The following is a 27,964-nucleotide window of genomic DNA, read 5'->3' on the forward strand; positions in this document are numbered from 1 at the left end:
CCTCTGGTCGTGACGTCTCGCTGTCACAGGGTCGTGCCACGTGACAGCGAAGGAACGACCTCCGCTGACGGCAGACTTGAACCCAGATACCAAGTCATAGAAAAATGGTAGGCGCCAATCAACGCTTCCATTTATTTGCCCTCCGTATCGACACGTCATAAGTGTTCCAGCCAAGCGATTTATTTGCAGTGGGTGTCGGCCTCGTGCTGCAATATAAAAAATTTGCCCATCCGTATTTTTAACCATGATCCTTTTGTTTTTCCTCAAATCCGCATCTCGAGGTTCCTTATCTGTTCTGGGTGAACCCTGGAAGAAACAGCGAAAAAACCTTCGTTAAGGCCACGCCATGAAAAATAGCGTCTATCTGAAAACAGTCGTTTATCCCGGATGCAATGTCATGAATGAACTCAGTTAGCTGCGTTGCACATGACAGCCCTGATTGAAAGCCATGTTCTTGTTTCATGGTGGTACTCCTCCAGGTTTCTAGAAGCCCCCTGGCGGATCGTAGGAGAAGCTCGTTACAGGCCGTGTGACACGGAGACAACTCCTTCGAGGCGAAACTCCCTTGCACTCCTTTAGGTCAAGGAAGTTCAAGGGAGTTCTGAGTCGGCCGTGTGACAGGGGTATCATCTCATCCACCCACCTAACTTTCTGCCGCCCCCTGCTATGCTTGCCTTTTCTTGGAAGTAAATCATACTGACTGCCTAGAACTGGTGTCCAACAATGACACACGCAACATTTAAAATGCACACTGCATAGAAAAATATTTCACTGTATTTGTATCAACTGTTACCACCACAAAAATGTACAAGGATGCAAAGGGAGAACAAGGAATGACAAGGCTGTGCCTTCGGTAGTGCCCATGTGCATTTTTGCACCAACTCAGTATGAATGCTTCTCGCCACTGTCTTCACTTTCTATATTTTTTTAATTTGGTAGTTTATTTCTAGTCTATTATTGCATTTACAGGAGGACCCCTGCTTGACTCCATGCTTGGTGGTTTCCGAGAACATGATGGTTCTCTGTGTCTACAGACAGCCACTTTTTGATGTGTGAAGTACATTGTTTGGCATGTCATGCCTTTTTGCAGCTTTGTGAGTTTTCCACACTGCCTACCCCAGAAAGGCTCATTGAATGCTTACATTTTTTGAGCATGCTTTCTTAAACCTTGCAAACACAAAACCATGTGTAAAGTAACTTGAATTTATTAATTTTTTTAAAGCTGGTGCTCCCAGTTTCTGACCCTTTTCATAATCTGTCATTCCCTCATACAAGACATGAGCAGAAACCTGCAAAGAGGCCTGTTGGCGCTGTTCTATCTTTGCTGTTTTACAAAGGCGCGGACATCGCTTTTTTGTTTCCATTCTCTTCACAATTTTGAATGTGACATCAGTGAACATGGACCAGCACGTGGATTCTGCCTGTGCCAAGTAAATACAAAACAGTGATTCCCTTCATGCAGTTTCAGTTCCAGCAAGCGAGTGGTGGTTTCAGTGTCACAGCTGGTATGAGACCATGTGACGCACACAAAAACTACAATTGCTGCTTAGTTGTTTCATTTTGCTCCAACAATTCCCAAACGCTCTAAGCTGGATTGATGGCGAGTGTATGAACAGCTGTCACACTGCACTCTTTGTATGTTTCATGTGACCTTATACATACTTGTGGCACCACAGCTACTATTCGACTGCTTGGACAAAAGCATAACATGTGGGCGATTTGATGTAGACATCTGTGTTTATTGATGCTTCAGGCACAATTCCAAAGGAAACAACATTTCGTGTCTCCAGCCTTTCATAAGCAATTTATGAAGCTTACCTGCTGCATGAACCCTTTAAGTAGTGTTCCAGGCTTTGTGAACAGAGGAGAAGCAGCTAGTAGTTGCCCAAACTTTTCCAGTTATTATTCCTCACTTTTACCTGTCATATTGTAGTTCCCAGTATATTTTTCTTTCTCTATATCCTCTTCCCTTCTTAACTTACTGTGCTATGCACATGCCTAAAGGCATATTCACTTACCTGCTGATTTTATGTTTTCCACATTATTTCTGCCTACCTTTTTCCCCCATTTACGTTATGTTTTAAATAACAATGCTGCTATTCCTAACGTACCTAGGTAGGCATCAATGTCTGAGTATATATATATATATATATATATATATATCCAAAATTGAGAAACACTTCTTTTAAGTAAACATTTATTAGGAGTCGACGTTTCGGACAGAGCCTGTCCTTTCCTGTCCCGAGTCTTGAAAAGGACAGGCTCTGTCCGAAACGTCGACTCCCAATAAATGTTTACTTAAAGGAAGCGTTTCTCAATTTCGGATCTTATTTCTAGCAACCAAGTACGTTTATCTTATTGTGATATAATATATATATATATATATATCTATATATATATATTAAATGAGCACAACATCAATTCAACCTGTACATTTCGTTTTGTGTCCTCTTTACTTCTTTGAAGCAATACAGTCATTTTCACAACATTACTCATGTTGTTTCCTCTAAATGTGAAAACGGAGGCTTTGTTCCAAATGAAGCATTCAACCAGAACCCATTAACCATTACAAGCTGCTGTAAAAAGGCTCAAAACCACCGCAAAAATGCCACACGCTCCCAAACGAAACTCCATAATGGCAAAGAAATAATCCCTTCTGTACTCATAAAAACTCCAAATCAGCAAAAAATACTCCCTATGCTGTTCGCAAAACACCCAGGTGGTTATAAAAAACTACCACAAAACACCCAAAAACCACCATTTTTATGGGGGTAAAGTTACTCCCTTTCACTCCTTAAAGGGCAACTCCGGCGATTTTTCAGCCATTTTAAGTTAATGGCTGTTTTGTGTTCCTAAGAACCTCCTGTAATATGTACAGGGTTTTCAAAAGCAACCCCAAAATAATTTTTAAACAGCAAAAAATGCAAAACTCGAAACCGAAACCACAAAACCGAAACCGGAGAGGTGCCTTCGTGCGGTATTGACTGTGACGTAACTAGCGGGTTCGCCACGATGCGAAGTTCGAAGCCACGCTGTCGACATGGCTGAAGCGCGGAGAACAGCTTTTCCGAGACCAGCGAGTCTTTAGAAGACGACTCATTCGACGATTTCGAACTGGATGAGTCGCCTTTCAGGTATGATCCTCTGCCGCGCGAGCTAGCCGAGTCACACCACAGGCCGCGTCACCTGCAGTATGGAGACGGTCTGAACTCGGAGAAGTAAGTATTTGAGTCATTTCTCGTGCATGCATTTGTAACACAGTCGTCAGAACAAAAGTTAATGTGATGCTCCTACTGACAGCTGTTCGTGTGGCGAGTGCCGGCCGACCCAGCCTGATGAAAGAATCTGCTGCCGAAACATTGCCGCGGTGCACAACGTCCTTACAGGGGAATGCATAACCAAAAGTTCTCCCTTCGCAAAGCTTTGTCTCGACGGCGAGCTTTTGGAAGTGAATTCATGCCAGCTACAGTTCTACAATCCAACATACTTTAAGCGCGCTCTCCGTGGTCCGCTTCCTCTTGACGGCCGCGCTTCATGCAGCTGGCCGCTGCGATGGGCATTTGTACTCTAATAACGTTGGCACAGAATCTGCCTTCACGAGTCCAAAGCTCCCTCTGAGGTACACGCTGTCTTCATAGCAATCTGGCGCGAAATGTTCCGAGCACAAGCGGGAATGCTTCCTCAGAGACCACTTGACACGCCGGACAGCTCTCACCCAATTGTCGCGAAGGTTCTTATCGCCAGGAAACCTATGGTAGATCACGCCCGTTGTCACAGATGAAGAATTTGTGCAGCCCACAGCACATCAGAAGTTGCCGTGACCCATCACTCTGGCGTACACATCACATCAGGCACATTGAGATGGCATGAAATTGCACAGGTGGTCGAAATAATTCCGGAGACCTCCACTACAGCACCTCTTTCTTTCTTCCTGCTTTCACTCCTCCCTTACGTCCCGGTTCGGGTGTCCGTTACTGCGTCATTTACTTTCCTCAAAATCAATTTTCAGTTTTCCCCTGCACTGCCAATGCCAGCGCGCGTCCGACTAGCTTGACACGCCGCCCCGCCAGTGACGTCACAGTACAGGGTGGTCTGTAGAAGTTGCTCATCAATGTGTGCCGCTCGCATCGAGGAGCGCTTGTCTTAAAAATTCGCTTGCGAAAAAACTATGCCGCTTTCAGGTGAGAAATTTTACATGAGATATCAGACTACCATAAAGAATACAGCCTTAAAATTTCATCTCAATCGATGAACATCGAAAAATCGCCGGAGTTGCCCTTTAACACTCCCTTCAATAAAGGAGTAAATAAAATACACCATACATAGGAGTAAAAAACTCCTTTTGGGTGTTTTTTTTGCTAACAGTGTAGCACACACTATAGCTTTCTGTTCAGACTTCTGCACTGTCTGTATGAATTTGCAACATAAAGGTTTACCTGCAACATGCTTGCAGCTGCAATATGCGCCCCACCGGATGACAGCGCGCTGCTCACTGACTCGCTCCATGTCGCTAGGCCTAACATGCACAACACTGCAGTCACAGCGGAAAGCACTCTCAAGTTAGCCACTGGTGACAATAGAAATGTCTAATCTTGTTACCTTCTCTACAATAACTTCATGCTAGAATGAATGCCTTTCATAAAAGTGTTCATCAATGCAATCGGCAGACAGAGATCAGTAGGGCTAAGTGACGCCGGCATAAGCGCGCCTCGATTTCCTTAAGGGGAGACGCGGGTCGAAAAACGACAATTTTCAGTAAAAAAATCATTTGTGTTTTTGACTGCTTTAGTAAACTTGAACATTTCTCTTTCATGCATGCAAAAATCAGACCCATAAGTGATCTGGAAATTATCGAAAACCCCTGTTAAAGTACTCGCGGTGGCTAGAAAAGGTGTAGATCTGACCCGTTTTCAAGCATGTGAGGCGACAAATCGCGGAATCTTACTGCACTGGGCCTGCGTGAGGAGCTAGGCCTACGCTTTTTTTCTCCCAGAGGCAGGCTTTGCCACTGTGCAAACTGCCAAGAAATAATAATAAAAACAGCATTGTCTACCGTCAAAACAGAGAGGTTCCACATCACGTGGTTCGATCGTGGCCACGCCATTGGCTCCTAGCTCACGAAGTGGCAATACATCGTCTGCTCTTCTGCAATGCGCACATTCTCCTATGTACTTCACAAGCGCCGCCGCGGTGGCTCAGTGGCTATGGTGCTCGGCTGCTGGCCCGAAAGACGCGGGTTCGATCCCGGCCGCGGCGGCTGAATTTCTTTGGAGGAGAAATTCGAGGCCCGTGTACTGTGCGATGTCAGTGCACGTTAAAGAACCCCAGGCGGTCGAAATTTCCGGAGCCCTCCACTACGGCGTCTCTCATAGCCTTAGTCGCTTTGGGACGTTAAACCCCATAACCAACCAACCAGCTATTGCAAATATTTCTGCTTATTGTTAGCATGGATGCCGAGAAGAAACGTGTCAAGTTCCAAGCGAAGCATGAATTCAAGGGAACCCGCAGCAAAGTAAATCGGCGTGTGACAGTGATGCCCGCGGCAGCTAAGCCTAACCTCGGTCGAGGCGATGCTTCTGACGCTTCGGGGCCAGCTGGATGTACGGACTTCATCAAAGGTGTTGACAATTTCGTTAGCAAGTCGGAAAAGAAAAGGTTCTTCAAAAATGAAAGTAGGGGTGGTGAAGAGTGAGCGAGTGCTTTTATCTGCGAGACTGGCACCGTGAATGACCTTGTGAGCGGCGTAGCATGCCCGGAGTGCGGACGATGCGAACTTACGATCAAAGAGCTGGCTGGGAAGCGGAAAGGACTCGCGTCGTTTCTGGAGTTGCGTTGCAACAATGAAGCATATCCGACATCCGTTATTTCGTCAACGTATTCATTGCGGCGTGCAACTACAATGGTGAAGCGCATCCATCTGCCAGCGCTAGGGAGAGCTTCGCCGTGAACGTCAAGACCGTGGTTGTGCCGCGCGCTGTTGGAGCAGGACACAGCCAACTCGTTCAATTTTGCGCATTTCTTGGATTACCAAAGCCGATGCATCAGAAATCGTTCAACGCCATCACGAAGAAGGTACACCTCGCGGCTGCGAAGGCAGTGGCCGAGAACTTGGAGTTGGCTCGCAAAGTGACAGCCCAGGAAGTTGGATCTGCCGATAAAGCTGACGTGTTTGATGGCAGTTCGCAAAAAAGAGGCCATAAGAGCCATAATGGTGTAGCCACAACAATTTCTGTAGAAACAGGGCTTTGCCTAGACTTTGAAGTTTTGTCTAATTACTGTTAGAGCTGCAGTACCCACATAGAATTTGAAGATAAAAGGGAAGAGGAAATATGGCAAGCCTTCCACATGCCAGTGTGTAAAAAAAATGTTGATTGTTCAGCACACACCATGGAGGCAAATGCTGCTCTGAGGATATGGACAAAAATTACGGTGGGCGAGTAAAACACGAATGAAAAATAATATCACCCGGCCCGCATTGCTTAGAGCACAACGGGCTTTCCGAGGATATTGAATAGGACTGAGTCCTACAACACTTCCCTGAAATTCACAACCTTCCAAAGCGACAGAGACAGCAAGGCCTTTCCAGCTGTTTCAGCACCAAGTGTGTACAACGGTGTGCCCATCACAAAAGAGGACTGCACTAACCATGTTTCCAAGTGGCTTGGCAGTGCACTGCGAAAGCTCAAAATGCCAAGAAGCCAGAAGCTCACAGATGCAGTCATCCAGAAGCTGCAAACCTACTTTCAAGTAGCCATCACCGCCAACACAGGAAGTGTGCATGGCGTGTATTATGCAATTTGGGCATCCTTCTTCCACTCATGCTCGAGGGATGCAGCCAAGAGCCACAAATTTTGCCCAGATGAAGAGGACTCATGGTGCAAGCTCAAGAGGGCAGAAGCGTTGGGTCAGACAGCCCCATCACACACCCCCGTTCTCACCAACAGCCAGGGCAAGGCAATGCTGCCCACATATAAGAGGCTTACAACTGCTCTCTCGTTGTGTGAAGGGGGAAACGCAAACTGCAACCGAATCACTCAATAGCAAAATTTGGCTGCTGTGCCCCAAGACAAGGTTCGCCTCATGCACAGCTGTGGAGATGGCAACATCACTTTTCTTATAGTTTAATCAAGGACACAAGGCCTTTGAGAACGTGCTGGAGGAACTGGGTGTTCTTCCCTCAAGAGAACTACTCACTCTAGGCAAGAATTGTGACAAGCGCAGAATTCCAAGAATGTCCACAAAGCAGACAGCTGAAGCAAGGGCTCATCACCGCCATCTAGCCAAGAAGGCTTGTCTTCAGGATGCTGCCAAGAAAAGGTCTGAGGGACCAACATGCGGTGCAGTCCTATACGAAAGTTGTATGCTCTAGGAGAATGGCCTGGGCAGTATTGTCTCCAATTTTCATGCAGATATACTAACTAGAACAGTATTCAACAACATTTGCAACTTTCAATTGCGTTTTTCTCAACTCCTTTTTTTGGACCAAAAATGGCATTGGTCGCAACCTTTTGTGTATATGTTGTACTCAGATCAATACCAAATTTGGTAGGTAGAATGCAAGTATCTAGGTTTCAACACAATTGGTGATGTTTATAAGCATGAAAGGTCCCAAAATATTTATGCACTGGCTTCTGAAAAGGAAGCATTAGCTTCAAAATTCTGGTAAAATGGTGCATGACAGAGGTGCACCATTTCCTTGCCTATTTGCACTTAGTGGAGTATTTTACACTGTCTTCTCGTGCTCACTGGCATGTCCAGCAGGTGTATTAGCCTGCACAGTTTTTCGCTTGTGCGTGGTACTTAAAACATGAAAGCATCAAGCTATCTTGGAAATAAAAACAGAATTAGAAAGAGATCAATCCCTATAACTGGTGCAATTTTCATTTATCTGGCATCAATATTAAAAGAAAACTGTTTCGGAGCGTCTCGCCTTAAGGGCCCAGTGTATTACAGGGGCTTGCCATAAACTGCAATGCAACAAACACAACAGGTATTCGCATTGTTTTTTTCTGTGCAGAATAGGCTTAGCGCTTTGTGCCGGCAGGTAAGCACAAGAATGGGTGAACACACTAGATCACTACAGTCTGGAACGGGCAGCAATTTAGCCTTTCATTGCAAGAATTGCGAATCGAGGAAATGGGCACCTTTGTTGCGCAACGCACACGCAATCAAAAAATACAAATCTCGGAAAGCAGGGGAGGTGTTCGAGGCGACGGCTATCAGGCTTAAGAGTCACAGTTCTGTCGGCAAACCATCTGTTACACTGCTTGAAAAAGAAATTGATTATTTGCCTCCATAACGGCGCGGAAGTGGGCGTTCACTGTTGCATGTGCTTCCGGGTCTCATTTTATCTCATCTTGTACCACTTCCTTCCTTATATATTTCATGTAAAGCTAAATAAACCTAAGCTGATAGTCAGCGCTCGTCGTGTCAGTTCTTCCTTGTCTCTTGTGTGTTGTGCTGTGTAAAGCCGCTTCTAAAACCCGGACACTGATTACCGTAAAAATCGGTATATCGGTTGACCCCCCAACTAACCAGTTCTAAAAATGAAAAAAATCTGTTTCAACGGCAGTGAAACAGTAGTGATGTCGCGATGTGGCGCTACTAACACGATTAAGAATACTAACAGACTACCAGAGGGCACTACCTTTGTGTTACGTGTTGTATATATAAATCACGCAATAAAGAGTGCAGGGGGGACTTCAGTGTGAGCCATAGAGTTTTTTACTATTACCTAGAGGGAAAGCTGGCGGCGCTGCACTTCAGCCACCATGGACGCTCAAAGCATCATGGTGCAGTGAGCTACTTGTTGCGGCACAGTCGTAATTTTTCGGGAGCACGGAGTGGCACTACTAAGACGTTTCATTCCGAAAACGTTGTTCGTGTGTGCGCAGACGACTTTCGCGGGAACGTGGTGTGCAAAAGCCATAGTAGTGACAACGCAAAGGCACACGACGCCAATAAAAGGTTTCACTTTTCCAAAATGATATCAAAAAACCTTTTGAAGTATTTAAGGAACTAAATTTTTTTTGAAAACATATTTACTTTTAAAAATGCGCCTGTTAGTTACGAAATATTAGCTTTTGTAGTGTTCATTACTTGGCCAATAGGAAAGCTAGCCATCTCACACTCTGGCAAACTTTGCATTTACTTGCTTTTCTGCTCGTTTGTTGCAATCTACAGGCAGGATATTGAATGTTAGGACATTCGTAGTTATCTAACAGCTTTATTTTTGCATTATTTTTTGGCCAAAAGTTGTAGTTCTGCAGTCGGTAGCTCACCGCCCCATGATGCTTTGAGCGCCCATGGTGGCTGAAGTGGTCACGACGGGCCTCCATGCAAACTCCCATAGACGGGTTGTCAGCTTTCCCTCTAGGCAATATAGTAAGAAACTCTATGGTGTGAGCGGACCCAGGCGCTGCCTCGTTCTTCGCGGACCACTACACTTTTTCAACGGCAAAAGTACCGAAAGACACCCTTACCTTCAAACATATGCGATTCAACCGACTGCGCAATGGTGACAGTATTTATTTTCATTTAGATGCTCCTCGTATGCCCACCCAGGCAATTCTTTAACACTATCGCACGACCATCGACCCGCATGCTTTTCAGCGCCTTATTAACGGCACTTAGTGACGAAACAAGCGAGATGCGCACATGTATACACATGCGCTTACTCTCACTTCTTTCGCCCCTCCGTGATAAGGTGCTGACAAACACGTGAGGCAATGGTCGTGCCATACTGTTAAAGAATTGGCTGGGTGTACCGTACAGAGAAGGGCACAAAGTGCGCAAGAGTCAATAGAGTCGTCCGAACTCGAGTCGGATGACAATTGCCTCTCGCTGCCCACGTCCCATAGAGTATCATCCTCTGTGCCGTCTAGCGCATTGCTTATGCTGAATTTTCTAAACGGCTTATGCACCATCTCTGCGGGGAGAGATTGCCATGCCGACAACACCCAGCCACAAACCAAAATACCTTTGTGACAATGGAAACGCAAAACGGTGATGCCACAACATCACCATACTGCGCTGCTGCTGATGGCGACGGTGATGGAGGCTGTTGACTTCAGTTGCACATTGTTGCAAGACTTTCGTAGTTTTTCCGCCAATGACCGGTATATAAAACGGGGGTCCACTTTTTGCCATGGTTTTTTGAAAAAAAGTTCGACCTATATTCCGGTTTTTATAGTAGACAGCAAATTTAATAACATTATGAAGTTCACCGCGTTCTGTGTGCCACTCACTACACACATGCATGTGCACACAAACAGCTCGGCACAGACAACAATCAGTCAGGTACGAGTTGTCTCAAATGTTCAGCAGTATTGAGAAAGCTAGTTACAGCCTTGCTGCTGTAAATCACAATCACCAATACAAAGCAAACATTTTTGTAAATTAAATTACAGTATATTAAAAGCTACAGTGCAATGCATTGCACGTATGGCTGGTGAGAAGAATTTATAGAAGCAGGGCTGCAAAAACTGTACAAGAAAGTGAGTTAAAAAAGGCACTATTTTCAAGATAAAGCATTTCTTAGAACAGGGGCTTTAATACTGGGTTCTTTGTATTGTTTTTCTTTTTGATAAGGCAGGAAGGGATAAAGTCAAAGCAGAGTCCGAGTACCTTTTGAAAGCTGTTTGAGGTTCCCAGAGGCTAGAGATTGAGAACCCAGTATAGCAAGACAGCTACTTACCTTGCACAAATGTAGCACCATTACAAAACGTTCATTACAAAGACATTCTCTGACAAGCAGTGCAGTGCAGGACCTTTGTTTAGCTTCCCATCAGTGCAATGTAAGCCAAAGACCTGGTTTCAACGAACAAGTGCATAATAATACATACTCTACAGTCCAATACAACTCAATAATGAAGCGGCAAACACTCCTCAGAAGAGCCTTTCCAGCCGATGGCAACAGCTGATTGTCATGATGTGGTTAATCCCCTGGTGTGGCCCAGCAGGTGTGTAGCAGCACCACCGGCCGCACACAGCACAAGTGGCAGTGGCTGCTGACGAAGACGACACCAAGGGACATCCTGATTGGCCCCCCCCCCCCCCTCGCACTGGACCCTCTCGCGATGCTGTTCCAGCTGACTCAAGGCAGCACATCGAACCCTGGGACTACTGGCAGGAAAATTTGAGATCACTCCGGCAGACCGCATTAGAGGAATGCGAAAGCACTGACACCTCCTCAACACTCTTTGTCCCTTGTGCTTGTTCGTTTCCGGTGCCATTTTGACGTCTGTGGCTGTTTTTACATCTCACTATTTCGATGTCCCGGTGGGTTTTTTGGCTTTCATTAATTAATTACTTCAAATGAACCGAATTTTCCCCATAGCAAATTTTTTTCCTCTATCTGATACAATCAAACTTTTTTCCATATCTCTTTATAGAACAACAGGAACGTGCAGACAAAATTAGGGACACGTTTTACGGACATATTTTGTTGACGCGTAAATAGCCACATACTGCTTTCGCATTGATGATTTACTGCTTGCGCACCCTCATGGTACTGTACGCACGCTCTGGCCACTATGGACCATACCAAAGGTCGCGATAAGGCAGCTAGCTCATTGAAATTGTACTGTGATCTTTGAGTACTGTGCAGACGTACTCTAAGCAATCACTAACCTCGCCAAATACCCTCGAGTTCACCAGCGTGCCACACCTATGTACTGCAGTCTATAGCAAGTCCTGCAATGGTAATAGAAGTCATTTTCTTCCCCTCTTCCTCCTACAATGCCCAGTGCAAGCATGTTCAAGCCGCTTTCTCGGAACGCAACATGTCCCTTTCACAGCGTTTACACTTCAGTTGCACATTCAACATCTCTCCAATGCGAACCAAGATTGTACGTGCACAACAGCGAGGCCACTGCGTGACATACCTGTGGACAAGTCAGCAGGATTGCTTGAACCATTCTCTTGGAGAAGAGGAGACATCCGTCACGCTGACCCCCGACGCCTCCCAGCAGTTGTCTTAGCTGAGAGGATTCCACCAGCGGTGCCCACTCGCCCCTGCAACGCTCGTCAATCTCCTCAGCGTGCTTGACGACGTCGTGAGGTAGGGTGAGTACCCTGGTGTTGGGGAACATGTGAATGAGCTTCCAGACTGTGTCCCTGTTGTGGATGATGCATATCTCCTAGTCCGAGGTATTGAAGGCTCCAAATCTGGAGACCATGGCACCCGAGATCCTCGCCTGGCATAGAGTGCTGCTTGCAGCAACCAGAGATTTCTGGCTGGTGAACAACAGGCGGCCACCTTCATTGCCCAACCAGCATCCAATGGGAAGGCGGCGAGTCCCGTGGCAATGGTGGCTCGAGCTCGGGTACAGCAAATCGTGTAGGTCTCGGAAATGTTGCGCTGCTTCCATGGCAATGAAGATTCGTAAACCTGGAGTTAAGGAATAGAGGGACAAGCAGATTCATCCGCGAGGATATTCTATGCGGCAGAAAATACCCTTTCTTATGCACTGCGTGTATACCCATATACAAATCTTCTACTGCCCTTCATCACTAAAACCTTATAGATCACTGTGGCACTCGCATTGGAGGAATATCCAAGCATGACGTCTCACTTTATGATGTCACACCAAGACATCAATGCAACACTTCTACACTTTTCATGTCAACTGAGACTCGTGACCGGAAGTCGAGATCCTCAAACCGGAAGTCGATCACTTATCGATGAAGTTATCAATACCTTATCGATATCACAATTATTTGTCTTACTTAATCAAGCTCCATCAATTGCCCATCTCAGTTTTCAAACTACAAGCCACGCTGTTTTCAAATTTGGCCCATGCGTTGACTCCACGAACACTTCCGCTCACGTGGTGCCACACTTACGGAGTTTTCGAATTTGGCACCACTTTTGCACCGGCACCGCCCACTTTTTGACATTTTTGGCCCTAATTAATTAACTAATTCACCCACCTCAACCACCCGATTTCCCGTAAGAGGTTTTTGATGCTCTATCCGATAGTATTATTCTTTTTCGCATGAACCCATTTGTTTGGACGTAATCATGCAGACAAGCTCAGGCCAACATAGCCATACAATGTTTACGCATTAATAAATCAGCCGATGTTTGCCTCATCCCAGCCTCATATTTTGGTTAACACAACAGACTGGTGGCTCCGGACGTCAGCTTGAACACCTGCACGCAGGATGGCCAACGCCGACAGCCAACACTGCCCTGTCCGGTGATGGCGCCTCTGGACATATTTCTACGCTGTCTCTTCGCCTTCCCATATTCTAGGTTGCCGTGGCTCACTCAAGAACGCAGCCAGTTCTCTGTGGCGCACATCACCTCCCAGACGCAGAAGTTTCACTGCGATGCTGCATCACTCCCACCCGAGCTTGCTGCCGAGGTACATGATCTGCTCATAAGACCCCCCCGCCTCGGCGTCCTTTGAAACGTTGACTGCTGCGCTCATCAAGCAAACAACAGTGCCAGACCACTGCCGCCTCATCTCATCCTCATCTCCTCCAAAGAACTGGGTGATCGCAAATCTACACAGCTGTTATGGCGGCTCCAGCAGCTCTTAGGCGACAAGGCTGCCACTTTCGACCAAGCCTTCCTGCATGAGCTGCTCCTGCACCGCTTGCCCTCGTCAGTTCGCATGGTACTCGTCGCTGCCTCGTCGCTCTTTGGAGCAGCTCGCCAAGCGTACGGATTCCGTCATGGACATATCCTGTACCCCGGTTTCTCTCGGCGCTATGTCACAACCCCTCACCACGCCGTCATCTTTTCCCCTCCCCCGATAGAACCTTCAACGCCTTTATGACAAGTTCCACGGCCAGATTAACCGTCTGTCCGATCAGCTCACCACACTGTCCACTTCCCACACTCGCTCTCCTTCTTGCCGCCGGCTGTAACCTCACCGGCGTAGCCCACCAGCACCTACTCCAGCCGTCCAGTGCTGGTACCACTGCACCTTCGGGGACGAGGCGCATCGCTGTGCTCCACCGTCGTTTCCAGGGAAACTCCCACGGGCGCCACTAGAAGCGGCGATTGTTGGAACGGAGGCCAGCCGCTTATTCATTCGCGACCGCACTTTCGGCCTACGATTTCTTGTGGACACCGGGGCAGAAGTGAGCGTCTTACCCCGCACACTTACATCGACACCCCTTCACCGCTCTGGCGCACAACTCCAAGCTGCCAATCTCACCCCCATCGCTACGTACAGCGAGCATGCCCTCACACTAAATTTGGGCCACTGACGTCTATTTCTGTGGGTTTCCCTCGTCGTGGACGTGCGCTATATGATCCTAGGAGCTGATTTCCTGCGCCACTACAACTTGCTGGTCGATATGCGCTGCGTCTCGTGGACACCACGACGAACCTCACTGTTCAGGGCCTCTCTCTTCGAGTACCGCTTGTCTCTATACCCCGCATACCCCAGTCTGCCTTTGAGACCCTCCTGAACGAATGCCCGTCCATGCTCCACCCATCCCACTTCTTACTGTGCATCAAGCATCAGGTGACACACCATACTGTGACCACTGGCCTGCCCACATACGCTAAACCTCGGCGTCTTGCTCCAGACCAGTTCGAGATTGCTCGCAATGAGTTCAAGCACATGCTTGAGCTTGGCAATATCTGACCCTCCTCTAGCCCCTGGGCGTCACCTTTCCACATGGTACCGAAAAAATCACCAGGGGACTGGCGCCCATGTGGAGATTACCACGCTCTCAACAATGCAACAGTTCTGAACCGTAATCCCCTACCTCACATCGTAAATTTCACATCATCGCTGTATGGCGCCACCGTTTTCTCTAAAACTGACTCCGTCAAAGCCTAACACCCAATCCCCATGGAGCCATTTGACGTACCCAAAACTGCCATCATTACACCCTTCAGCCTCTTCGAATACATCCGCATGCACTTCGGGCTCCGTAACTACGGACAAACATTTTAACAGTTTGTGGACACCGTGATTCCGGGTCTACCTGTCTGTTCTGTATGGCGTCCATGGATGACCTCCTTGCCTTCAGCGGCGATGCTGAACAGCACTTGCAACACCTTTTACAACTTTTCCAGCATCTCTCTGAATATGGCATCATCAACAGAGCCAAGTGTGACTTCCGTAAGTCGGAGCTCGACTTCCTCGGCCACTGCATTGACAGTTCGGGTAGCCATCCTCTTCCATCCAAAGTCAAGGCCATTCAAGAATTTCGGCAGCCTTCTTCAATTCGCAAACACCACGAATTTCTTGGCCTCATCAATTTTTATTGTCGGTTTATCCCGCACAGTGCAGCCCTCCTCAAACCATTGACGGACCTACTTCAAGGAAAGAAAGCCAACTGCACACAACTTACATGGTCTTCCGTCGCTCTAGAGTCTTTCGAAGCTGCCAAAGAAGCTATCCGATGTCGCCCTCCTGGCCTATCCGTGTCCTAATGCACCTCTACGCCCCTTGACCGATGCTTCTAGACACCGGCGTTGGAGCCGTACTTCACCAGCTCGAGGATGGCGACTGGAGCCCTCTTTCCTTTTTCTCTCGGAAGTTTTCCCCTGTTGAAAGCCACTACAGTACATTCGGCCATGAGCTTTTAGCCATCTACATGTCCGTTCGACATTTCAAGCCCCTCCTTGAAGGTCGGCAGTTCCACATTGTCACCGATCAAAGCCATCAAGTCGAGGAGCAGTAATTTTTCGCCACGTGAAATCCATCATCTCTTGTACGTGGCGGAATTCACAACAGACATCAGACCTGTTCAAGGCCTTGACAACGCCCGGGCTTATGCACTGTCACGTGTCACTGCTTCGCTCACTTCTGCCGCCTCGTCAGCCAACCACGACTTCGCCGCCCTCACCATAGCACAGCACAAGAACGCGGAAATCAAGTACCTTCTCAAGGTCCCCAGCTCATTGGTTCTCAGGGAAGTTCTCCTCCCTTCGTTCCCTGTCCCCATCATTTGCGACACAGCGATAGGTACTCCCCACCCTTTGGTTCCCTCTATGTTTCGTTGCCTTGTTTTCAATGCCCTCCCCGGTCTCTCCCGTCCTGGAATTCGCGCCCCGCAGCATCCCATTATGCAGCGTTACATATGGCCTGGCATCAATAAAGACTAGTGCTCCTAGGCCCGTATTTGCCTGGCATGTCAAGTCTAAAACACAGCGACACACAACATTTCCTTTCGGGTTGGTCCCTCTGCCATCAACATGTAATAATGTCCACATCGATATCTTGGGCCCTTGCCCACCTTCTGCTGAATATTCCTATAAATTTACGTGCATCGACCGCTTCACTCGCTGGTCTGTGACACCATCGCCAGAACGTTCATCGCCGGCTCGGTGTCTCGATACGGGGTTACCTACACTGTCACCACCGACTGTGGTCCCCAGTTTGAATCTTCCCTCTTCAAGAATCTTATGGATCTGCTTGGAACATCCAGAATTTGCACTACCGCTTACCATCCTATTGCCAACGGCATGACTGAAAGGTTCCACTGTTCGCTAAAGACAGCCCTCAAAGCACAACTGGATACTACTCACTGGACTACATTCCTACTACTCGTTCTGCTCAGCCTCCGGACTACTTTGAATCAAGATCTGCACTGCATTCCGGCAGAGCTTGTCTTTGGCACACCCCTCCGTGCCGAAGCATGGAGGACAGCGCCCGTCCTGTGTACTTCTTTCTGTGTCCTCGTTTTTGTAGTGCTGAAAAAACTTCTTCAAGAAACCCCTCCATCTTCCTGGTGTATTTTTCGACATCAGTGTTTCCTCTACAGGCCCCAATTCCACAGATAATGACGCAGCTTTGCAGATTTTGAAGTCATCTTCGAGCTCCTGCACCTCGACACCAACCAGACTCGTCCATCTTCGCGCATTCCTCCTGAGCTTTCAACTTGCACTCACGTTTTCATTTGGTGAAACTGCGTCCGCAAACTGCTTCAGCAACCATACGATGGCCCGTTCCTAGTCGTCGAACGACAGCCTAAGTTTTTTTTTCATGGACAGTCATGGACGCCCTGATTCCACTTCTATTGACTGCCTGAAGCCAGCATTTATAGAGGGCGCTCCCCAGTACACCTTCCTGTGCGGTTTCTCTGCCGCAAGCGGCTGGCTGCCCATCTGCGCCATCTTCCCCATGCTACTCCACAGGAGCGACATGTCTCGTTCTGGCTCCCAACTCTGCTGGGCGGTTCCTGCTTGTTGTATCGTAAGTAATGATAATTAGAATGAAACAGTACATGTAGCATACGGTCGAGCCGATCTGTATTATCCTACTTCGTCTTCTCTACTCCCGTGCGCGCGAGTGCGTGCAGCGCACCTGCTACACTTCATCTTTATCACATTTCCGTCGCACTTAAAAAAAACAAAATGTCTAGCGGATGTCATAGTCTTTGAACCATACAGGCCGCTTCTTTTTGCGAGTACTTCGGCGAGGCGGCGCAGGAAGTGAAGCCGCAGTTGCCGCTGTGGATGTACTACACGAGGGTTGAGGAGCGGCTGCCGATTCCGGAGCGGGCGAAATCAGGTGCGATGAAGGGCCCGGGCAGCTAACTTGAGCGGCTGGCAACAGATGGATTGAAGGCGCGTCCGAAGAAGAACCCTGGACCACGGTTCCGGACTGTGAACTGGGCGGCAGCATTCTGTTGCCGTCGATAGGCGGCGAAATATCAGCGAAAAGGGCCGCTGGAGCTGGGGAGGACAGTTGCTGCTGAACTACTACACTTCTGGGCGAACCGCAGAAAACTTGGACGAGTGCCACACTCGCCCATCATCCAGCAGATAAGATGCAGGTCCACGCTGCTCCACAATCTTCCGAGGCTCCGAAAACCGAGCTGACAGTGTGCCTCACACATTTGGTTTGCGGACCCGCACGTACTGGCCAATTTGAAAGTCACGACACTTGGCGCCACTCCGCTGGTCCGCATAAAGCTTGTACTGCGCTTGCTTCTCCTCAAGCCTCTGCCGCAAAAGCTTAAGCGCTTTTGTCGGATCCATTGAGAAGCACTGATCCGGCAGTCCTATGACGTTGAGCCTTGTGCGGGGCAACCGGCCATGAAGTAGGACAGCTGGTGCAATTCCTGTCGTGGCATGGGGCATACAGCGGTAGACACCGAGGTAGTCCACAATAGCTCTACGTAGGTCGCGTCGCTCGCACATAGCCAACTGAATATAGGACTTAAGCACTCGATTGAATCGTTCCACGAGTCCATTAGCTTGGGGATGGTACACTGAAGAGTAGCAATGGCATATCCCCCGTTCGCGGAGGAAAGTTTGCATGGCCATCGATGAAAATTGAGGTCCGTGGTCAGAGACAATCTCTTGAGGGTAACCCTCACGAGCAAAAAGGCCAAGCAGGAATTCTTGAACGGTTTGAGTTGTGATGGCATCAGCGAAGAAAACCTCTGGCCACTTACTATAATAATCCATTAGAGTAATCGCGAAGCGGCAGCCACTGGGAGCTTGATCGAAAGGCCCCACGATATCAATGGCAACCTTATCCCAAGGTTTTTCTGGGAAGGCGACAGGTTGCAGAGGAGCAACTCCGAGTTCCTTGGAGAAGAGATGTTCGAAGTGTGGACGTAGCTCAGGAGGTAACAGAGGCGTATCAGGTGTCATGGAAAGACATTCCAACGATGCACCTTTGATCTTCATTTGTAGGGCTGCAATGGAATCCAGACCCAGCAGCGTTGTGCCTCCCGAGACAACGTACAACAGGATGCAGGCGGTACGGTCGTGAAACTTGGCTTTGGCAACAAAACAGCCTTGGACTATAATCCGAGACTTAGAATAGTCCAATAGTTGAACTGCAGTTGGTTTAAGCGGGAAAATTGTAGCGAAGAATCGGTGGTATAGGTCTTCAGAAATAATTGACACAGATGAGCCGGTGTCAATCAGGAAGCGGATGGACTTGCCTTCAATCAGGACCGAGGCGAAAATTCCGTTTTTTTTTACTTTCAACATTGAGAATAGATGCACTGCTGAAGCCATCCGGCATCGACGATGTGTCAGCAGTATCTGCAACTTGCTGAACTTGAACAGGACGGTCGGACGACTTGCAGAGAGAGTCGAAATGGCCCATCTTGCCGCACCGACGACACTTGCGGTTGCGGGCTCGGCATGCAGGGTTGTTCGCCAGGTGGGCCGTAGAACCGCAACGGTAGCACATGCGCTCTGGTATTGCAGCAGCAGGTTGCAATGGTTTACTTTGGCACTTGCAGCAATGGGCCGGAGGTGGTGTTTGTCTCGATCCGCGCTCGCATCCCACACGATGTACTGGAGCGTCCTCCTCAGCCAATTCCCTGCCTTCACGGGAAGCTTGCTCGCACTGTCGAGCAAGGAGCACGGCGCGCGACAGAGTCAAGGAGGAGCCTTCCATGAGTAGGCGCTCACGCAGATGGCAACTCGAGGTCTTCTCCACCAGCTGGTCCCTGATCATATCGTCCGCCATAGTCCCAAAGCCACAGTCGCCGACAAAGCTGCGAAGGACAGCGACGTACTCATCGGTTGTCTCGCCTGGAGCCTGAACTCGACGGCGAAAGCGATGACGTGCGGCGATTACATTCACGGACGATTTGTAATGCACCGACAGGATGGATATCGCCGCATCAAATTCGTCAAGGCGGGGCGCCTCGTCACCGGAGTGCGATGCAGCAGCTGTAGGCGCTGGAGTGGACGACGGCGGCGCCAAGGTATAAAAAATGCGCTGACCTTCCAGTCCGATGCAGTTCAGCAGGATGGCCTTCCGCCTGTCCGCGCCGAGAGTAGAGGCACCAGAGGCCAGCATATAATTCCGGAACGCCAGCTCCCATTGCTCCCATGGAAGGGCAGGACGACCAGGAGTCGGCAGGAAAGGCGGTGGTGGCTGAAGCCCAGAAAAGCTCATGACGGAAGGTGAGCAGGCCACGTGAAGGTCCCGAATCAAAACAGCATCCTCGTCGCCAAAATATGTTGTATCGTAAGTAATGATAATTAGAATGAAACAGTACACGTAGCATACGGTCGAGCCGATCTGTATTATCCTACTTCGTCGTCTTCTCCACTCCCGTGCGCGCGAGTGCGTGCAGCGCACCTGCCACACTTCATCTTTATCACACTGCTGTAGCAGCACCACCGGCCTCACACAGCACAGAAGTGGCAGCGGCCGCCGACAGACAACACCCAGGAGCATCCTGGTTGGCCCCCCTCCTCGCGCAGGAGCCTCTTGCGATTCTACACCGGCTGGCTAAAGGCAGCGCATCAAGCCCTGGCACTACTGCCAATAAATCACCCAATGTTTGCTTCATCCCGGCCTCATATTGGTTGACGCGACAGGTGAAATGCAAGTGCCTCCGTGAAATGGGATTAACTGCATATTGCACCCTTAGTGCACTAATTATTTCTTACCAATAGTATACATAACAACCCACCAATGTTAATTGCAAGACAATGCTGTGCACAATACAGTATGACATGACCTATAGCCCAGTTTTGGACTGGGTATGCAAAAATCTACTCAAAACTAATTTCTCCTTACAGCTTCCATACCCAAAATTTTTATTAGCACAGCTCAATGCATGCACAAATCTGCAATACACAACACAACTCTACAATGGCTTTCCTTGAAGCTCTATGTGGACATCACAAACTGAAAGCTTAGGCTTTAAGATGTAAACATAGTAACTACTTTACATTTAATCTCGTATTTCTCATAATCTTTATTACACAGCCAGCACCTCCAACATGCGTGACATTGTTACCACAGAACTAAGAATTTCAGACAACTAACAGCTGTTCACAATGGTAGAGAAATTACACAAAGCTTTTGAAACTTCTGTAACAGAATAGTGCAATTGTATGGGTTGCTAACAAACCAAAGCTAAATGTTTATTTGAATAGCACACTCATTTCCAAGCATTATTTCGCAATAAGACTTACCGTATACACCCCTTGTAAGGTATCGGTAGCGTTTGCGGGGGTCATAGGAACGCGGCTGGGAGCGCTCAAAGCGAAGCGTCCCCTTCTCGGAACGCGGCCGCTCGCGAACGCGCCAGGAAGTACGGGTGTCCACCCGCCCCGCGGTACCGATTCGCGCACGTGCTGGCACGAATGTGTATTTGTGTTTGTTTTTATGTTTATGTAGTGGTAGATAGGGTGGTTTACCTTGTTGAAGCCGGAGGGCTGGCCATGCCCTTGAAGAACCAATCATGTTAACAGCACATGATTGGAAGCTACGGAATGTGGGCCGGGCCTTTAGGGCTTTAAAACTGGGCCCCGGAGCCGTAAGCGGGGTTCTGGGCTAAGGTGAGATGCAACGCATCTTCGGCAACGCCGAGTAGGGGCCTCCCCTAGTATTAGCCAGTTCCACCTTTTTGTTGTTTGTCCTTTTGCCGTTTAATTTGTCTCGAGTGTCTAAACTTCTCACCGCTGTAAATATCTGTACATAAACCTCAGTTATTGCCTTTCTTTATCCCTGCGTCTCGAATCATCGAGAGACCGTCTCTGACGGGGCACCGCTGGTGCGAAGAGCTTCAGTCTTCGAGTTAGATAAACCGTCTCTGGCGGTGCACCCCTGGTGCAATAAGGAGGAAAGCAAAAGAACCTGTGATCTTTACTGGCGCAGCCGACAGGATCCTGCGGCCATCGGAAGACGGCGCAGGAAGAAGGCTGACGGCAGGGATAAAGGCGACGGCCAGGCATCAGCAGCGTTCGAGAAAGGACCTGCGGAGAGACGGCGGCAAGGACGCAAGGACCACGGCAGTAGTCCAGCGACGCGGGACTGCGTCCGGTCAAGGAAGCAGCGCGTCGGGAACTCGACGATCACCGGCGGCGGACCAGCGGCGTGCGACAGCTCATCGCAGCATCCGGGGAAAGAGGCGGTGGACCCTGACGCCAAGGAGCTGGCAATGCGGATCGACGCATCGAAACCGTGAGTTTCCTTGGTCGCATTGTTCACGTCCCTGTGTTCGAGCCGATAGGACATCTGAGGGGTACGGAAGGCGGTATGGAGAGCTATCCAAGCCTGCCCTCACTTGATGTGAAGTACCAAGTTGAGTTAGCGAAGGCGCGCTTAGCGGACCTTCAGGCTCAACTTGCGAAAGTAAATGGCGGAAAGGCGTTGCTTCGCGAGGAAGAACCTCAGGATGTTAAGTATGTCTTGGGGGTATTAGAAGCGAGACGCCAGCAGGTAGAGCTCGAGATTTCTAAGATCAAGGAGTCTAGGAGAGCTAGCCAACTAGCCAGGGAGAACTGCTCCGAGTCACGAGCAGAGAGGTCGCCAGTGCGGGAAGGCAACGGCATATGCCTGCCGGGCGCAGGTCAAGAGGACAGCCGGGCAGAGGTAAAGGGTGAGCCAGATTTCTGCGAAGCTGGAGTCGCAGTTCAAGAAAGCAGCCTGACGGAACGCAGCGTCGCGGTATCAGAGGCGGTGAACGCGCACGCCGACGACACGGCCGCCCAGGTTAGCTCAATCCCAAATGACACCAGGGACGCGGACGCGTGCTCAGGATTGTTGGAAGTGAGTCTCACAATTCCAAAAACGCAGTCTCAAGCAAGCTGCGGAAAAGAGCATTTAGCTCAGCAGGGAACGGCCAGCGACGACAGATGTCAGATCGCGGACCTAGTGACAGGAGAAAATCTAGCGTTGCTGGAACCGCACACTGTGTCGGTCATAGGGCATGAAGGGCCCCGTAGCGTCATTGATGGAAAGAGCATTCCATGCGAGCCAGGGAACGGAGGCGGGCTTGCTGGGCCGACCGGGCAGAGCACCACACAGTTGTGGAACGCACCCGATGTGTGTCTGGCCAGGTCATTTGAGTACCCGGGAATGAGTGGCGACTTGCCGCAAGGCAAGCTCGGGTCATGCGACGGCGAGTCAGCTCGTGCAGCAGACGATGCCACGAAGCCGGCCAGCGTCTATCAAGCAGGGAGCGGCGATTTAAATGTTTGCCCGTGCAGGAACGGTGCAAATAGCTCCAAACGCTCCAAAGTACCAGGGGACAGGCGCATAGCCTTCGCAGTGAATGTCGGCGCGTGGAACAGTACGTTCCGTGCTGCGGTACGCCAAATTATGTTCAGCAAAGCCGGCCGCACTGTTACAGCTCAACTCGGCAAGAGAGATGTTCCTTACGCAGCACGCGGTTCGTACCGGCGCGCCAGAGAGAGCGGGCCCTCAGGTTCGTCGTGTAGTGAGGGGTTTGGACCCATCAAAACCCGGGACGTTTTTGATCCTGGAGGGCACCATCTTTTCAGTTCGCGCCCCGTTGTGGCGCCAGCCTAATGAGTGAGTTACCGTTTAGGCGTTAATTGTGTTACTGACAACACGTGGTGGCTCGAATGTACACAGGGACGCTCGGTGCGACTAAGGAGGCTCACGTGGGCATTGGGCGAGTGCTGTGAACGCTTCAGTCGCGAGTGTCTGTGTCTGTGTGCTCATTCGCGAGCAGGACGACGACGTGCATGCAGGCGAACTGGGTGCAACGCACCAACTTGGACGTTGTGTTACGGCGCACGGCAGGCATGCCACTGTGTGTATTTAAGTGTGCATTTTGCGTGATGTTGTGTTGGTGCCCGTGTGCATTTTGTTGTTTTTGGTTTTGTTCGTGCAACAGGTCGCAGCGCGACAGCTTGGACTTCGGTGAATGCGCTGGTTTTACAGGTGTGAAACGCGCATTTGAATGTGTACGTTTCGTTTATGTTATGTCACCCGAAGGGTAGTTTCGTGTCAGACACCGATCCCTTTTGTTTGTAATTCTAAAAGTGGCATTTGAGCCCTTTGTAGAATCTTGGGAAGGGCGTGTAAGGTATCGGTAGCGTTCGCGGGGGTCATAGGAACGCGGCTGGGAGCGCTCAAAGCGAAGCGTCCCCTTCTCGGAACGCGGCCGCTCGCGAACGCGCCAGGAAGTACGGGTGTCCACCCGCCCCGCGGTACCGATTCGCGCACGTGCTGGCACGAATGTGTATTTGTGTTTGTTTTTATGTTTATGTAGTGGTAGATAGGGTGGTTTACCTTGTTGAAGCCGGAGGGCTGGCCATGCCCTTGAAGAACCAATCATGTTAACAGCACATGATTGGAAGCTACGGAATGTGGGCCGGGCCTTTAGGGCTTTAAAACTGGGCCCCGGAGCCGTAAGCGGGGTTCTGCGCTAAGGTGAGATGCAACGCATCTTCGGCAACGCCGAGTAGGGGCCTCCCCTAGTATTAGCCAGTTCCACCTTTTTGTTGTTTGTCCTTTTGCCGTTTAATTTGTCTCGAGTGTCTAAACTTCTCTACGCTGTAAATATCTGTACATAAACCTCAGTTATTGCCTTTCTTTATCCCTGCGTCTCGAATCATCGAGAGACCGTCTCTGACGGGGCACCGCTGGTGCGAAGAGCTTCAGTCTTCGAGTTAGATAAACCGTCTCTGGCGGTGCACCCCTGGTGCAATAAGGAGGAAAGCAAAAGAACCTGTGATCTTTACTCCCCTGTAAGCCACACTTTTGTTTTGCAACATTTAGACAGGGTGTGGCCATTACAAGAGAGCGGCAGTTTTCTGCTCGTATTCTGTTATCACTGTCAAACCTTGATTATGTGCCCCATTTGTGCAAAGAGCGTGAAGACTCTTCATTGAGCAAACACACACAAGTCTGGACGGCTGGCGAGAACTGCCTGCACGAAAACAGACTGGTAGGAGAGCGAAGTTACTCGAAGTAAGAATTAAGGCAGAGTCCCGTGCGAAAAGCAAAGTGATTTCTCTGAACCATAATACAATGAAACCTCATTATACAAACAGTTAAAAATCGTTGAATAGTTCAATACAACTGAAATAGAAAATTTCACTAAAAACTCGTGCAGGAGAAGTGCAATGCGTCAGTGGAAGAATGGCAACTGGGAGAGACCTTTCCCGAAGCTCTAGCACTATCTCAAACCGTGCCAAATACCAGTTAGGCACCCGCACAGAGCACTACCAGCACACAGCAGTGGCAGGTGAAACGCCAGTTAGGGTGGCGTCCCTACATTACAGCAGTGTCGTGTGAAAAATGAAGCGACAGAATGAAAGCTATTGCAGTTTTCGCCACTGCCATGACAGCTGACGCGAAGATGGAATAGCTACTGGAAGGCTACAAACTGCCATGCCGCTAGTTCCGGGACAATACTGATGGGTACGAGAGCTGCAAAAGCATGCTGACCGCCAGGCTACCAACAGTTCTCGCCACTAAGCTTCTGTGGTGCTGTTAAAAAGTGCAAGATAAAGTGTGAACTGTGCCGCTTGCCGCACCGGCACCACTAGTCACTCGTTTAACAAGGCAAAACCTGCCACCAGTCAACAAAGCGGGCACAGCTTGGTGCTTGACAGTTCAATACATCAGTTTTATGGCAAACTGAATTCAATATGTCAAGCAAGAATTGCTTGTGTTTTTTCAAAATATCTAGGAACAGTTCAATATAGCCAACAATTGGTAACATCCATGTTAGCTTTACCAAAGTTTGACTGCAGTGGTTTGGGTGATGGTTTGAAGCTACACTTAGCGCATGTAACCCACAGCCACCAGTGCAAGGTGGCTCTCGCCTGGAACAGATATCCACTAGCTTCGCTGCCAAAGGAGCAACTAGCTTCAAAGCACCTTCCACAGTGGCACTGATGGGAAGCATGACAGGAAAAGCGACACCGGGCGAGCTAACAGACCACCGTTGCCTAACGCACTGATAGCAAGCATGCCGCTACAGGAAATACTTCTGCTAGAATAGGCTTCACTTGGTATGGGATGTAGAAGTTATGCTCGCATTTCTATCTTTCTTGGGGCAAACGCATATTAGTAGGCAAGACAAGTTCAAAAGCACAGAGATATTGCTGCATGGTTGCAAAGCCACCACCCAATAGCAATTCTGGGTGGAGCCTAAATGAAATATACTCTTGGCATGGGTCCGGTATCGCCCCATGGAACATGCCGTGCAAGGCAAACTATACACAAGTGGAAAGTAACTGCTCTTTCCTGAGTTTGTTTTTAATTATCGGCTGTTCAGGAAAGCAGCCCTTACACATGTGTGTATGGTAAAACCCTGTTCCCATCCAGATGTCAAAACCTGTATGGGAAAGGCCTTACCCGGCGGCACGGCCGCACTGTGCAACTTATGTTAATTCCTTTCAGTCTTCAACAATTGTTTTTGTTTCTTTAGAACCTAGTGAGACTCTGAAAGAGCAGTTAACGAAAACCTAAAGAACTGCAGTGACAGTATAAATACACATTTTGCCAGCTGTTTTCTATACTGTAACAATTATGTCCACCTATTATGGTGCCCTGCTGGAAAATGGCATGAATCAGACACAGGAATATAGCTTTTGAAAGCGGGTTCACAGGTTTAAATCGATTTGTTACGCTCCCTCTGTGCTTTAAAATCGCTTTGGAAATCGTAACTAATTGACCGAAATCCGTCGTGCGAGGTTTGAGACTTGCCAGTGCGAACTTGCCTTCGTCGGTTTTCGAGCCAAGCACTCCTTGTAAATTGATCTCGGCAGACCTGTAGCAATCACTGCCTTCAAACAGATTTTTCCACGCACTTAAGGCGTCTGCGCAGTACCTTGATTCCACATAATGTGTAAAAAAAAAAAAGGCAGCCGTCGAATTGGATGATTTTCTGGCTACCATGTTTACGATGGCTGAACATGTGGGTGGATGGATAAGGCTACAGATAAGGCTGAATCCTTTGAATCGGGCGGCAGCTCACGCCACCTACCCGATGCTTTTCCAGCGTCAGTGTACCCTCGCGGCAGCAAAAGTGAGTGAAGAGCAAACTTAATTGCAAAACTGAGGACGCTTCTTGTTTTGCTTCATGTTGTTGAGTTTGAAACATGGTTTGTTAACAAAATAAAAGATTGTTCATTTCATTAACGGCGTGTTTACAGCAAAACACTAGCACACGGTCCCTTATTGTGCAAATAAATGCTTCTGGGGCGGAGCCCTGCTACTAGCCACCGCAACCTCGCTGCTAATTGGTTGATTCCGCGGTCAGCGCCTCACAGCGTCGTCATTTTGACGCCACAGTCTCAAAAATTGAGACGAAAATTGAAAGCGACTCGTAATCCCACCCCTGGGATCAACCCTGTCCACAGCGGCCGCATTTGGAGGTAAAACGCAAGGCGCCCGTGTACTGTGCGATATCACTGCACGTTAAAGAGCCCCACAAAGTCAAAATTAAGCCGGAGCCCTCCACTACGGTGTTCCTCAATGCCCATGCTGGTCTGGAAAGATTAAACTCCACATACCATACAGTACCATTCATACCACGACCGTCCCATGCACTGCCTGCAAATGCGCACGCATGGGCACTTGTCAATAAAATCACGTGCACTGTCGGTATGCATCGCGTGCACATCCGAGACAGAAATAACACTGGCATCGTAAGTGCCAGTTTTTACAGCCTTCGCAAAACAGCGCCATAAAAACCATGCAGCGCGATCAAGTGCGCCATAAATCTCCAATAACCGAGACTTTTTCAACGCTCTGCTTGATAGGATGACAGCCATCGACACAATTCATTAACTAAATACTAGGCAGAGCGCCACGCCACTAACCTCTTCATTAGCGCTGCACTCTGGCGACTCGCTCACAACGTCGTCTTCGTCATTCAAGCCAGCTGAGGCCAGGCGCGCTTGCTTATTGCTCTCGAGTACGCGCGATTTGCCTGTAACAAATAGAACTGTAAATACCGACGACAAGCAAACTGATTCAAAAGCCGTTGGCATGAGGAAATTCATCACCACTTACCGATATCGAGGACCTCTGTGGTAGCAGCTGGTTCGCCGTCTTTCCATTTGAAAATTTCTACAGCGCCCCGCACATCATTGATGGCGCCGGGCTCCGTTAGCAGACGGAACCCGACGACCGCATTGTGCATTGCGCCAGGATACACATCCCATTTTTCTGTCTCTGTCGATTTGATAAGAACATGGACCATTGCCAACGACAGCCGAAAGCGTGGTTGAAAGATATAGAGACGCTCACGCCTATTATTACATGACAAGCGCCACAGTACCACAGCCGCGTTC

At 49.0% G+C, this 27,964-nt stretch overlaps 1 protein-coding gene and 1 pseudogene across 1 annotated transcript; one reads left to right on the plus strand and one right to left on the minus strand.

The window, feature by feature from the left end:
- Positions 1 to 146: 146 nt before the first annotated feature.
- LOC149357213 (uncharacterized) lies at positions 147 to 27,964 on the minus strand. The gene is made up of 4 exons (XM_089577898.1): positions 27,684 to 27,964; positions 27,491 to 27,600; positions 11,886 to 12,391; positions 147 to 306 (listed from the first exon to the last, which is right to left on the minus strand). Exons 1-3 carry the CDS (start codon positions 27,871 to 27,873, stop codon positions 11,978 to 11,980), a joined length of 714 nt encoding a protein of 237 aa, XP_089434024.1. The 5' UTR covers positions 27,874 to 27,964; the 3' UTR covers positions 147 to 306; positions 11,886 to 11,977.
- On the plus strand, positions 5,774 to 7,369 carry LOC149357214 (uncharacterized; annotated as a pseudogene).

Source organism: Amblyomma mixtum, chromosome 3 (assembly GCF_055824585.1).
Source record: "Amblyomma mixtum isolate Tamu chromosome 3, ASM5582458v1, whole genome shotgun sequence".
NCBI classification, from domain to species: Eukaryota; Metazoa; Arthropoda; class Arachnida; order Ixodida; family Ixodidae; genus Amblyomma; species Amblyomma mixtum.